Source organism: Mycteria americana, chromosome Z, assembly GCF_035582795.1.
Source record: "Mycteria americana isolate JAX WOST 10 ecotype Jacksonville Zoo and Gardens chromosome Z, USCA_MyAme_1.0, whole genome shotgun sequence".
Taxonomy (NCBI): Eukaryota; Metazoa; Chordata; class Aves; order Ciconiiformes; family Ciconiidae; genus Mycteria; species Mycteria americana.
In genome coordinates this window covers 33,565,936-33,580,353 of record NC_134396.1, presented here as the reverse complement: position 1 = coordinate 33,580,353, position 14,418 = coordinate 33,565,936, and the positions used below count along the sequence as shown (strand labels likewise).

At 41.0% G+C, this 14,418-nt stretch overlaps 1 protein-coding gene across 2 annotated transcripts in view; it reads left to right on the top strand.

Moving 5' to 3' along the window:
• Positions 1 to 7,792, top strand: part of SMC5 (structural maintenance of chromosomes 5) — a 51,676-nt gene extending 43,884 nt beyond the window's left edge. For both annotated transcript variants that reach the window (XM_075527197.1, XM_075527198.1), the window contains 3 exons: positions 3,168 to 3,347; positions 3,438 to 3,533; positions 6,380 to 7,792. In XM_075527197.1, coding sequence (XP_075383312.1) covers positions 3,168 to 3,347; positions 3,438 to 3,533; positions 6,380 to 6,520 — 417 coding nt within the window. In that variant the 3' untranslated portion in view covers positions 6,521 to 7,792. The remainder of the gene's footprint in view (positions 1 to 3,167; positions 3,348 to 3,437; positions 3,534 to 6,379) is intronic.
• Positions 7,793 to 14,418: the final 6,626 nt, after the last annotated feature.

Here is a 14,418-nt window from a genome sequence, read left to right as displayed (position 1 = left end):
AGAAAAACAGTACACAGAAAAACAGTAAAGCAGTTTAAAAGCAAAGGGAGTCTGGACTGTCTTTCTGAATATCTTCTTTGGAAGGTCTTGCTTTTCTTTTGCAAAAATGTCACAAATAGTTAGCTAGTGGTACTGTGCCAATGACTAAAACTTTTTCCTCAAGGGATCAACGTCTATAATACAGTGAGGTTCTAGAGCTTGGATTCCTTACCCTTCTTCTCTGCAGGAAACTCTTTTGCCCTGACCTGTAAATATCAAAAGAGAAACTCTTGAGGCAGAATTATCTTTGTTAGAAATATTCCTGTGACACTGAAGCTCAAGCCTCTGTTAGCCTGCCCTGCAGGAGCCTTGAGATCTGATGATGTCCTTGGTGACAGTACCTACTGTGTGAAACACTTCACTAGGCTCTTCCTTGACATCCTAGCAAAAACCTCAGTGAATGTTCTGACTTTCCTTGGTAGCACTTGGTAACCAGAATTCAGAGTGCTAGCAGTGATAACCCTCACCTTCCTCAATTCCCCACAGGGAGTTTTGAGCATCATTCTTGACAGGTCCTGGAATATCTGTCAGTTATATGAACTGGCATTTCCAGTAGTCTGGCAACAAAGGCCTGACTTTCTGATGCCATTGCGGCTGTGCTTGGAGGGTGGATCTTTTTTACTGGAGTTTTTGGCAGCCTGTACCTTGTAAACTTCTCCGAGCCTGGTTTCAGTCTCTGCTAATGCATCTGAAAGTACAGTGTGCCTAGAGACCTTAGGTCCTGGTTTTTATTTCTCCTTACATGAAGTCATTGTGTCCTTGATGTCCCACAGCCCCATCCTTTTCCAAAAAGTGTAGCAAAAGCTCTGCAAGTATCTGCCAGAGAAGAAACAGGAACTAAATTGTGAACTTAGGGATATTTTTTCACTCCACTATGCTAAGTGTTCCTGGTCATAAGCAAGCCAGACTGTGGGTCTGTTGAGATTGATCCTGACAATCAAGTACCAAATCCTACTAAAATGGAGAAGGTTCATCTAAGCTATGGTGCTGTTCTCTTCACTGATTAGGAGGACGTCTTACTAGCTCCCTTTAGCAAAATACCACCTCCAGAAAGGTCAGTGCAGCAACATTCATTTGTTTTGAAAGCATGCCCCATGATTTTCCTTCTTAGGCTCCTGATTATCAGGCATAGCTATCAAACTACAATCTGCAAATCCAAGAAGCTAATTATTTTTCCGATAAGCTGCATTAAATGCTAAAGAAGAAATTTCTTCCATAGTGGGGGAGAATGAAATGGTAACCAAAATCAGCTTGCAAATAGTTTTAGTGGCATTAAGCGTTGCTTTGCTCCAGTGTGTCTGTCATAGTCATATAGCACTCCTTCTCAAGGCAGGTCTTCAGTTTGTCTTTGGAAGTGCCAGCCTATTGCTGACAGGGAAAAACATCAAGGATGAGAAAGGTGACCTGTCTTCAAAATTGGAAAAAGTTGGCACTTAGCAAACAGAAGTTTATAACTATGTCAGGTCACCTTCATTCTCTCCTAAAGTGTGTATGCATTTGCCTCAGCCTCAAGGATTCACAGTTCCGTGTTTCTATAATACTGATACACCAGAAGCACCACAGTTTTGTAGTACATTAAAGTAAATACTGGTATAAGACCTTACACTTTCCAGTCCTGAGAGTGTTTGTCTGCCTGCAGGTGTAGTAAAACACCAGGAACACTGAAAGATGGCTTGTTCTTCTGATTTAGCAGGTTAGCTGATCTGAGAGGATTTGACAGATCCTCTCCCATGTTAGATGCTATCTGGTATGTACATTACTCATCCCAAAGCAAGACCTGAAGGTAGCAAAGAAGCTGAAAATTGTTCCTACAGACTTGAAGTTCCTTAAGACAGTTTTAAGACTTTAAGATGGTATGGCTTATTTACTTCACGGTGGCTTTTAGACCTTGTTATGCTTCATAAAAGCTGCCCTGCAGTGGGACTCTGCTCTGCCGGGTCACCCAGGTTCATATGCCTTTTGATGACTGTGGTATATGGCAATCTGAACCAAACTGGCATGTGCCAGCTTCTATGGGATGGCTCCTCATTGTCTCTTTGCCACAACTGTCCTTTCTAAATCTAGAAGTATTCTGTGAGTAACCATCAGGAATCACCTCCACTCCTTTCTTCTACCCTAAGCATTACGATTGTGTTATCAGGAGAACATGGGTCAATGACCTCCAAGTGCAGGATTTACACTTCCACAGTGAATATGGATAGACCTCTTGGAATTCATATTCCTGAAACTTTTGAATCTTCCCTGTAGCTCTCATTAACTTGATAGGTGCATGTAAAGATTGTGTCTTATGTAGACTAAACGGTAAGCCATCAGTATGGGCTTTCTACACGGAGGATTGCATTCCCATTCCTGCACTGAGCTTACCTGAACTTCAGAAATATTAGCAAATACTCCAAAGATTTCTTTTTTCCCTCCAATCATGAATGTATTTCCTTGCATGGGCCTTCTTTGGAACCACATCTGTTATCCCCACACCTATGCATCAATGGCTCAGACTGCTGACAAGTGTCAGTTTTCTGTTAAAGAAAAGGCCAGGGTTGGAATCCTTGGGTGTGGTTTTCCTGACTGAGTATGAAAGGGAAATAGCTGTCATGGTGAATTTTGTAGAGGCTTTGTATCTCAATCTGCTAGTGGAGGAAAAGTGAAGGATTTAATTAGACTACTTGTACTTGAAGAAGTTCAGATGGGATCTTAACCTATACACATACACACCCCATCACCCCACTGTTCCAGTTGATATCATCATGTGCCCTAATGCTTTTGTTCCGATGAATGGAATTTATAGGGGCATTGCTTTCTCCTTTTTCTAGCCAAGAATTTTTTTCTTGTCTATGTTCTTAATATGTATGAGGATTTAATATGTATGAAGTCTTTTTTACCAGGGATTCAGAAATTAGCAAATTATTGCCATGGGGAGGGAGTGGTATTGAAAATTCTCTATCTAACAAGAATAGATCAGAGTTAAGGAAAATATATGAAACAGAATTAATATATTGATATTAAGTTGAATCTGAGTAGTTCACAGACTCCTGTAGAACATTTGACATAGATTTCCTTTAATTTGCATGCCATTATCAAATAAGCTGTAGTACAGAGAAACTGAGTTTAACAGGTACTGGCTTTTATAGGAGGAGTATGACAAGTATGGGATTCGCATTAGAGTCAAATTCCACAGTAGCACTGAACTTCATGAATTGACTCCATATCATCAGAGTGGAGGTGAGAAAAGTGTTTCCACTATGTTGTACCTGATGGCTCTACAGGAACTCAACAGATGTCCTTTCAGGGTTGTAGATGAAATAAATCAGGTGAGGATCAACTGTGCAGTATATAACCTCTTACTATACAGATGCTTATGACATAGTGGAGAGAACAGACTTTTTTTTTTTTTCTTGTAGGGAATGGATCCAATGAATGAGAGAAGAGTTTTTGAAATGGTTGTGAAAACTGCTTGCAAAGAAAGCACGTCTCAGTACTTCTTTATTACACCAAAGGTGTGTGGCAGAAAATGAAATTGAAAGTTTAATGTGTAAAAGAGTTGAGTTTTGTGTGATAATATCCCTATAAACACTGTATAACTTATCTCTGTTTTACCTAAGAACTTAATATTAAAGGGTAACTGTGAGAGAATTTGTCCATTTTTAAGGACAGTCCTGGCAGGAATTCTGACAACTTATACCAAGGCTCATCTCATCATAAACACATTCTGAAATTGTGGCCTCTGTGGAAGTACCACAAGTTAACCACAAGTGGATAGGGGTACCATGTAACAAGGCTGTCAAATGTAATGCCTCTAGCTCACACAGAATTGGGATTGTAGCAGAGACCAACTTCCAAACAAGTCAGATGATAGTGCTGCTGACGTCAGAAAAACTAGAGGAGTCCCACATTAATGGAGGAAAACTATTCAAGTAATAATCTGAGATTTATAAGCTCAGAAAAGGTCAGTGCTATGCTCCATGGACAATGGCTTGAAGAGGACTTTTCAGTCAAGAATGACCAGTGCTTAATTGTGCTCTTCTGTTAAAATAAAAAAAAAAAAAGTCATAATTGACTTACTAGGTGATGCGGTGATGTGATGCTGTGGCTTGAAAGGACTAGTAAATAGGGTGGCTGTTCACCTGCACCTTTAGCAGAGGTTAATGTTATGTTCAACTCGATCCAAGACAGATTGAACCAGTAAAGTTTACTTGGTATACTAAGGACGCAAGCATTCAGTAATGGGCTATACGCTTTTTATTCAGATACCAGTTCTCCTGCATCCCGTACTTCACTATATTTTAGAAAATTTGGCTGGTGTGTGCTATTCTTTTCTGTAAATAGCAGTTGAAGGACCTGAGAAAAGCCACCTACAGTGTTTATGTGACTGAAAGTAGGAGGAAGGTGGTGCTTGTTGTTCCTTCTGATCTTGCAGTATACTTACCTCCGCACAGTTTGGTCATTTCCTGTCCACATTACCTCTTTCTTTTTCTGTGTGTTATCTATCCCGTTTTGCCTTCTTGCAATTTCTCTCCTTATTGGATCTTTTTTTCTGTGCTCTCTCCTCCTTTGAGAAATAAGAGAGTGGTTTGGATGTTGAAAGGACAGAGATAGCTCTACTAACTATAATGCTTCCTACATATAAGGAACTGTAGAAAATTACTGTCTAGGGTTCGGAGTCTGTTTTAAAAGTTGTGCTCATTGTCAAATTACTAAGAATAGAGAAAGGGAAAACTTGAGTGTGCAGAGCTAACCCCAAAGATCAGAGTAAACATGAAAAAGCAGAAGAAAGACATTTCAGAGGCTTAAAAAAAAAGTTTGTTTAACATTATGGTAAGAGGAAGATCAATGGATGTGTTGCACCACTATTCAGCAGCAAGAGATGGTGTTATGGAGAGGTGGCTGATATTTCTTCTTTCCTCTCTCTCTCTCTCTCGATCCAACTGCAAGTAGATGCTCACCACAGTTAACATGGTGAAGTTGTGGTGGCCTGCCACAAAGAAAATTATTGAGGCAGCACTTCATGTAAAGGTTTTAGCCAGTGGCATAGTTTGAGTGGCCTGCATCAGAGGATAATTAAAAGGCTATGCAGAGCAGGCTGAGAAAGCCGGACTCTGCTGTTCAGTGGCTTACCTGGAGTTTCTGAGCCTATGCTATATGTCATCACTTACTAGAAAGCAAGTATGTAATCACATACTAGAAAGTACAACAAATTGTCATACTAAGCTAAGTTCCATGTATGTATATAGTGGATACAGGAAAAACTGTTATCGTGTCTTTTTTCAGTATGTTGACACTTTCCCCAGCTACATTTTTAAGCAAGCTACAGAGGGGAAGGGGTATAGATTAATATGCAGTAGAGTTGATTGGGAAAATTTTATTCTGAACAGTTGTGATTCACTGTCAGAATGAGTAGATGAACTGACTGTGTTCCTTAGGAGTCTTGGGCTTGACAATCAGTATTGTTAATATCAATCTATGCTGAAACAGATTACATTTCTTAAACATGCAAATAATCACCATGTTGGGATTGAATGCTTCTTTGCTGTAGAGCAAGACTGGAATTCAAAACAGTCTTAGATTAAGTGACTTTATTTGAAAACAGGATGCATTTCAGCACAGACAAGCATAGGACTTGGTATTTAAGTGGGGAAGATCAACAACAGCTTCTGGTCTAAGGCATAAATGCTTAAATGACTGGGGAGAGAGAAGTTACTGTGGATAACAAGCTGAGCATCAGTTGCAAGTAAATTGTTAAAAGTCATGCTGAGCACTGCAGATAACCCTACAGCTTGCATGATATCTATCAGTCTGCTGGGCTTGTGCCTGACAAGATTTGGACTATGGTGTCTAGCTTTGGCTGTTACACCTCAGAAAAGTAGTACAGTGGCTGGAGTTACTCCAGAAGACAGCAGTGCAGCTTTTAGGAAGTTTTGAGTTTCCACTAATGGAAATTGCTTAGCTCAGAGGAGCACAAGGCTGAAGTGAGATGTAATAATTGTGCCCAAGTAACTTTACCTCCTGCCCTGCCCTGGCAAAAAAGGAAAAACAGACAATATTCTCTGCCCATTGTGGATACAGCGAAAAAATAATGACCTCATTTGCAGCAACAAGGTACAGATTAGATACGAAGCTTTTCTTGTAGTAAGAATAGTGAAGCACGGAAATTGCCTGAAGAATGAGTGGAGTCTCTTTGGGGGGTTTCTAGGAATAAATATACATTATCTGTCAGAAAGGCTATAACCCTGCTATATTGACCTTTTGAGATCTAAGGCTTTACTTAGACTTCCTTCACCTTTTTTAGATAATGAGGAACATCTCTTCTAGCTATTTTGACTTTGGTTTTTGTGTTTTTCACCAGCTCCTGCAGAATCTCACTTACAATGACAAGATGACGGTGTTGTTTGTCTACAATGGACCTTTTATGTTGGAGGCAAACAAATGGAACTTAAAGGCTTTCTGTAGGCGGCGGCGGCGACTTGGAAGGATGGATGAACAGTGATACATTTATATGTATATATAAAGTATATAATGGTTTTGTAGAACTTTTTGGAACATCTGGCTTTCAGGACTTCAGAAATTGTGAAAGATGAGAACCTGCAAAGAATTGATGACTAAGAACTTTGATTCTTAAAACTTGTGTAAAAGTGTAAGAGATTTGAAGTGCATGATTTTTTTTCACTTTTTTCATAGTGGCCTCTTTCTCCAAAGAACCTACTTTTTCTCAATAGTAGTTTTAAATAAAAAGGAAGTTTCTTGTATTTTGCTATTTTATCAGTAATGTAGCATCAGAAGTACAGTTAATTTTTCTAGGTTTTACTGGACTAATTCTATGTCTGGGGTTTTTTTTGTTTGTTTTTATTTTTCAAAAAATTGGAATTTGCTTTTGGTAAATAGTGTTCCTCTAACATAGTTAAGGATATTCTCCAAACTTTTCCTATTGAAATGGAAACTTTTTTAATGAATGAAGAAGATGATGTGTAGGAAGCGAATGGTTTGTAAGTAGCTGTGCGTTGGTTTTTGTTTTGTGAAAATATACCTGAAGTTAATATAAAGAATATACTATTGTTAGAGTAATATACTTTGTTATTGTTATTTATTATTTTTGAGCTAATGTTCCATTTTGTATTCCTGGAAGGATAAGGTCTTTATTTTTCTAGCAAGTCTCTCAGCAAGCAGACTGACAAAGAGCCAGGGGTTTTTTTGGAACAACGTGCTAGTTACCTTGCAGAAGTAAAACTAAGCAATATATAACTTTTTGTTGGGTTTTTTAAGTAAAACTTGATAAGTTTTTGATGATAGATGAAGAAAATAGTTCTGCTGATTTCACATGTAAGTTAAAACCAGGAGGCTTTTTACAGGGCTTCAGCTGCATTGGAGTGATTGTATACACAATGGCTTTTCAACAGATAGCCTTAAAATTCATTAGTGGGGTTTTGGCCATAGGTGTTAAGCATTTGAAAGTAGATGTTATCAACAGAATGTTGAATACCTAAAAGAAATTCCTGGTTATTTAGTTAACTAAGAAAAAAAAATTAAATTAACACTGAATTGTGAAGAGTATGATTTGTAAAGAAATGGAAACTACGATTGGTATGTAAAATGTACGTAAAAATGGTTGAGTCCCAGGACACCATCCAAAAATAAGCAATATCCTTGTTTTCACGGCGGGGAGTAGCCTTCAATAGAATTTTATACAAAATTTGGTGTCCGCTTGATTTTGAGTGGGAGTTTTTTCCTAACAGCATCCTGTCAATGAACTTTCCCAATGGAATTGATATGTCAGGCTTTTTACATTAGAATGTTAGAAATAAAATAACCCGTTGCAAAACATAAGCAAGGATCTGAAAGGTTTTAGGTATTAAAAGTTAAGTACTATAATTCTTGTTTTGAATAGATGAGCCTTTAACAGAATAGAGTGCTACACATTCTTATATCGCAGGCCACTGTTGATCAATGGAGCTCTGTCTGACTGTGCAATGAGTTCCTGGAATAAGTTCCATGAGGATTAGTGTCCATACACAAATATTTGACAGAAGAACTGAAGGAGTGTGGAAACTCAGGCTGTAGTCCAGGCATTGAGTGGGCCAGCAGAGTATCCTCGACTTAATTGAGGCTACAGGCCTATATGTCCACTGCATTGCAAGATCTGGATTTTAATTGTGTTCTTTGATCTTCAAAATACTTGGCTTCTCGTATCCCTGAACTCTTAAGGTTAAGGGTTTTTTTAATTGAATGGAAAAACATACATTCTGTTTAGTCTCTGAGGATCACTATATGAAAAGTGCAATTTGTTTTCAGTGTCTAAATAAGTGAAACTACTTACACGAACATGTGTTAGGACTCAATTCTTCTATGGCTAGACAGCACTGACTATCTATTCTTAATGCTGTAATCTTAGAACTTCATGGGATTTCTCCCTAGAGTTCTGTTCCTTTCTCATGTTTCAGGCTGAGGTATGAAATGTAACTCTGACTTATCTCAAAAATTATGTCTTCTGGATGCGTGCCTGCCACACTGCACAAGTGAAGAGGATGACGGGCTTGCGGGTGTTTGCTTTTTCCTTGGAGGTCTGTCAACTATTGACCAGAGGTCCTGATTTCGACATATCTGGCTACAATCTTAATATGACACTGTCATTCATACTAACTTACCCCAGACAGTGTAACGAGCTGCAAAACCATACCACTGTCATGTTACTGACCAATAGAGCTTCGCTATCCAGCAGCACTGCTAGCTAAAGCCTTAAAAAAAGAACTGTAAAACCAACTTTGTATATAAAAGCAGCCATTGCTATTTGCAAATGGGTTATACAACATGACTGTGTGTCTCCCATACAGATGTTCCCATTAGTAACCTGCTGATTTGCGTGACAAGTGCATCCCATCCACATACAGAGACCTGGCTTAAAAGGAAGGCTTTTGAACAGGAGAACAGGATAGTGTATTCAACCATGAAAATCCACACTGAGTCGCTTAGTGTAGCTACAGCGTTATTTAGCATTCCTTACCCGCATACAGGGCCCTTCCGTGCTGCCAGCTTTCTTGTTCCTCATGCTTTGCTACTGCTATTCAGCTCCTCAGGGACTCTTGCTATAAAAACCCATGGAATTAATTTCAGTGTAACTTTGAGGAGGGGGGGGATGAGTGGGAGTTTAGGTTAAATATACACGTAGTATCCAACTTTTCCTGCTGACTAGACAGTACCTCTGAAAAATGTAGAAGTGGAAAGACCCCAAATAGTTCTGACAGCTGAAGTATAAATTGAGCTTTCTCCAAAAATAAGTACTTTTCCCTGTTGTTTAGACCAGCTGAAGACTATGGCAAAGATCTTCTTCCACCGCCATCTGCAGTTCTGACAAACATCTGTGTCTGCTCATGTATTGAGACAAAGAGAGAGAAGCAGCATGGAAATTGTGACTTACTGTGAGAAATAAAAAGATATTGAAAAGCCAAATACTGAAAAGCATTTATAAATCACCTTTTACTGTATTTTATGACTGTAAACAGCACTCGTGCATATACGTTATTGTTAACTAGGAGAGATGGCTTAGTCGGATGAAGCGGCAAACTACAATGAGGAGGGACCCTTGCACAACTACAATGCTCCTAACATGCTTACATGAAGCTTAGGCTTTTATTGGAAGAAAAATAAATGGGGCCTGTTAAGGCTGTTGCTGACTGGGAACATCTATTCTCCAGGCTTTGGAGTTGGTGGGAGATGATGAGACATGCAGAGCTGGTCTGGGCTGCAGGATGCTTACTGAAAACTACGGTCGGTGCTCTTTAGAGGCCAGGATAGGCACCTGCTCCACGCCTGATAGAAAATTTTACTTAGAGTTAACACTACTGGAGGCTCTTGTGTATGGTTCATGCCAAGATGCCCCCTCTTTTGTTAGTCGATTCTCTGGCTGATGTTTCCTTTCTAGAAGCCTCTGGACCATCTTCAAACACTGCTTCCTATGGATTGTGGAAACTGACTTGGTTTTCTTCCATGAGCTTGCAGTTACCTGCTTGTTCCCTTAGCAAGGCATCTTAATTTTCTGAACATCTCTTACTAATAGGCCGTAATTTTCACCTGCCTTGCCCCATTCCCATGCCACTGCATAGGGTCTTCTTGAAAGCAAAGTGTTAGAGCAAACAGATATGTAAGATGTGAAATTGTCATTCTATTTTACAAACGCATAACATAAACGTGTCGTCTTTGCTCTCCATGCTTAGGCTTTGGATGGTGGGGTTTACCTGGGGGAGGGAAGGAAATGTGGGGAGGAGATCTGCAATTCAAGATGCTCGGTGTTTGCTAAGCTGAGCAGGGGTCCTGTGGCTGTCCCCAGGGCTTGGCTAAGGGATGGTCCCACACAGTGCATAATTCCTTCTCTTGTCCCTGCACCCCAGCACCTTCAACACCGCCTGTGCTGGGAAAGGAGCACCACGCTGAGGCGAAGGGCTGTATTGGCTCAGCAATACCTAGTACCTCTGCATCAAAATATATTGTAATTTTGTGGAAGTTGTTTTGATGTTGCATGCATCATTTCCCTGTCCTCTCTCCTGTCTTTATTTGGCCTGCTTCTTGAAAGGTGCACTGTACTTTCTTCTGATTTGATTGGCACCATATCTGATGGGAGGTGTCTGGCAGAAGAGCTACATCACGGGAAGCGGGGGGAACCTTGGCACTCTAGCTTCACTGTAAATAACACTGAGCCGGAATTACTCTCTTCAGTTCTGACTCACTGAAACACAATGTCCAAAATAAATTTTCCTAGAACTTTTTGTTACAGAAGCATTTTTTTCCAGTACCTTGCTAATTAAGAATAAAACCAGGATTCAGTACATCACAATTTGGAGAGGAAGGAGATGGGGAAGGGAATTAAATCCACCTCTGCTCCAAGAAAAATCCTCCCACTGTCCCAGCCTGAACATCTGAAAATCACAGGAATGTTTCTCTGCTGTTGCACTCACAGACTAGGCTTGCCAAGAGCCACGCTTCTTCCATGAGGCTCATTGATCCAGCTGTCCTTTGCATATTAGGACAGCCGGGCTGAAAGGCAGTGTTTTGTATGTTGGGGTGATTTAGTAGATACTATACTTCATTTCACGTCAGTGTTAACTTTAGCCATTGGACAAGGCTGAGCTGTTAAACAGGGAGAGGGGAGATAAGTGCAGGAACCAGATGTGTTTAGCCACACAGAGCTCTTCAGGCACCACTGTAGCAGCATTGAAAGCCAGCAGGGAAAACATGGAAAAATAAAGGGAAGTAGCAACAGCAGAGGCAGAAGGTAAAAGGTGATAACCAGCGCTATAGCGGCCTACCCACCAACATCCAGGGGATGGTTTAGACTGGGGTGGTTTTTCGCTGGTTAGATGGTTTTCACCAGGGGAGGTTTAGACTGGATATTAGGAAATTTTACTTCACTGAAAGGGTTGTCCAGCATTGGAAGAGGCTGTGCCCAGGGAAGTGGTTGAGTCGCCATCCCTGGAGGTATTTAAAAGACGTTTGGATGAGGTGCTTAGGGATGTGGTGTAGTGGTGGTCTTGGCAGTGTTAGGTTTATGGTTGGACTCGATGATCTTAAAGGTCTTTTCCAACCTATATGATTCTGTGATTCTATGATCCTCTCCTGTCGCTCAGCTCTTTCCCAATGGCGCAATCTCTTGCCAGCAATTCCCATCTCTGTGCTTTCCACCAAATCCTACCAGCTTTTCTCCACTATTCTTCTGCTCCCCAGTCGCTCTCGAAGCAATTCCCCAGTTGTCCAATCTTCCTTCTGTTGATCGATTACCCCCACTAAGCCCCACTAAGGTTTTTGACAGGTGTACTGGTTTTGGCTGGGATAGAGTTAATTTTCTTCACAGTAGCTTGTATGGAGCTATGTTTTGGGTTTGTGACCAGAACACTGTTCATAACATGGGGATGCTTTAGCTATTGCTGAGCAGTGCTTGCACAGCATCAAGGCCGTTCCTGTTTCTCATGCTACCCCACCAGCACAAGGAGTTCACAAGAAGCCGGGAGGGGACACAGCTGGGACAGCTGAACTCAACTGACCAGAGGGATAGCCCATGCCATATGACATCGTGCTCAGCAGTGACAGCTGGAGGAAGAAGGAGGGAGAGGCATTTCGAGTTATGTTTTCCCTGGTAACCACTATGTGTGGTGGAGCCCTGCTTTTCTGGAGAAATGGCTGAACACCTGCCTGCTGATGGGAAGGAGTGAAGGAATTCCTTATTTTGCCTTGCTTGTGCACACGGCCTTTGCTTTCCCTATTAAACGGTCCTTATTTCAAGCCAGGAGTTTTCTCACTTTTACCCTTCTGATTCTCTGACCCATCCCACTGGAGGAGAGTGAGCGAGTGGCTGTGTGGGGCTGAGCTCCCACCCAGGGTTAACCCACAATGACACTGTACGTTAGTCTCAAAACATGACATTATGCATGTCATTAGCTAGAGTTTAGTATTGCAAATTATTTGTATCAACTATTGCACCTAGAGCTAGATGAAATTTTGGCAAATATGCCCAGTGTGTATTCATAGAAGAGCAAGGCATCTGCTCACAGACCGACAACCTCTTTGGCAAGCATGGAGATGAGAACATTGCAAGTAAGCTGCAAAGGAATGACAAAATTCACTTTGTTGGGGTAAGAAACCATGCACAGTAGCGGACAAAGTTGGTTTTGCTAGAAGGAAGAAGGAGGGAACAGATGATAACTCAGAAGGTGGTGGCAGAAGATATCAAGGAGCCTTGGAAAAGAACAGAGAGCAGAAGATGGCACAGGTAACATGCAACATGCACGGCTGGAAGTGAATACATGCTTTAAGGTAATCATGATCATGTAGTTTAAAGAGGAAAAGTCTCAGATTCTGCCTGCCCCAGTTTGTAACGAAAGCTGTAGACTGTGAACATTATGCTGCTCGATCTTGACTGCAATCCACTAACACTGGTTTACCTCAGTTTGGGTCACGTAATAGCTTTTTCATGGGCAACAAAGGTTTTTTTTTGTTGGGGGTATTTGTTTGGTTGGTTCTTTTTGTTGGTTTTCCTGAAGAATTACAAACACAGCGTAAATCCAAAGCAGATGATCAGCACAAGGAGTGCAAAGGGACTTGCTCGCAGACACCACCAACAGTATCAGCCCCACTCTGCTGCTGCAGTGATGCTTAAAGGTCTGTTCACGTGAAAATCCACTGATGTTATAGTTTTCTATGGGCCCCAGTGGCTGAGGAATCTGGATCCACTTTGCGTATGCTTCTGAGCCCAATTGTGCTGTTCATGAAGGATTTTTTGGTCAGAACTTTTGTAGTATTTAAAATACACTTTGCTGTATAAAATGCAGTGGTTTGGTGCCGGTATAATTAAAGTGGTACAGCCTCCGGTGTATATGCAGTTCCTCAAGCACCAGTATGTCAGAAATAAGTATGCTCATGAAAAATTATTGGAGTAAGTTGTATTGGGAGAATCTCCTTTATTTCAGTTTGGAGGAGTTTAGAGTAAGGCTGTCCCCCTTGAAATGTTTCCGTTAAAAAATGATACCCCTGAGAAAAATGGTTCATTGGACATATGAGCTGAAAGTAGCTTAGCTTCTAGGTAAGGCTTGGATTGTCTTTCTGTAATCCAGTAAGAGGCAGTGATTTACCACCAGCATTGCACAGACTAATAACACAATTGTGGTTTTCTGTGGCCTTGTGTTTTTTTACAGAGCAGTTATGCATGGCCCTTCATAGGCTCTCAAAAGTCTTTTCTGCTTGGAAAGAGTATTGAAGGCCACCGAAGCAGCGGTTAACAGCAGGAAAGCCCAAACCACTACATGTGGTCTCTGCAGAGAGCTCTGATGCAACTTACACCTGCGTCTCCCGAAACTTCTGCTGCTGTCTTTCTGGCCTCTGCCCATTAGCCAGAAGAGGAAGAAAAGGCCATTTGGAAAGCCCACGACTTTTCTGTGCACCTTTTTAGCACAATGTCAGGAGGGCTCTGATACTGTCTGTGCTCTTGGGTTTCTTTCTCTGTGTGTTCTGAATTCCCATAGGGCTTTGGATCTTGGGATGGTAAGCTGTCCTTAGCTACTCAGTGATTCTCCTAGTCCTGTGGTTTACATGCTCCATTTCCTTTGTACCTTGTGTTCAGCTGTGCAGACATCCAGGTGTTGCTTTGATCGGCATTACATGGCCTAAGAGGCAACAGACAATACTGAAACACAGACTGATGGCTTTTGATATGAAAAGCAATAGGATGTTTATCAGTTGTCAATTGGGGGCCACAGGCCAGTAAAAAACAGTAACAGTTGTAGTAACTGCAAAAATACAAGCTGAAAGCAATAGGGCATCTGCTTGCTCTCACCCCAAAAGGCATACATGAGCTCCATATAGAGACACATGAACTAGAAGAATACAGTGTGTAATAACACAGAAACA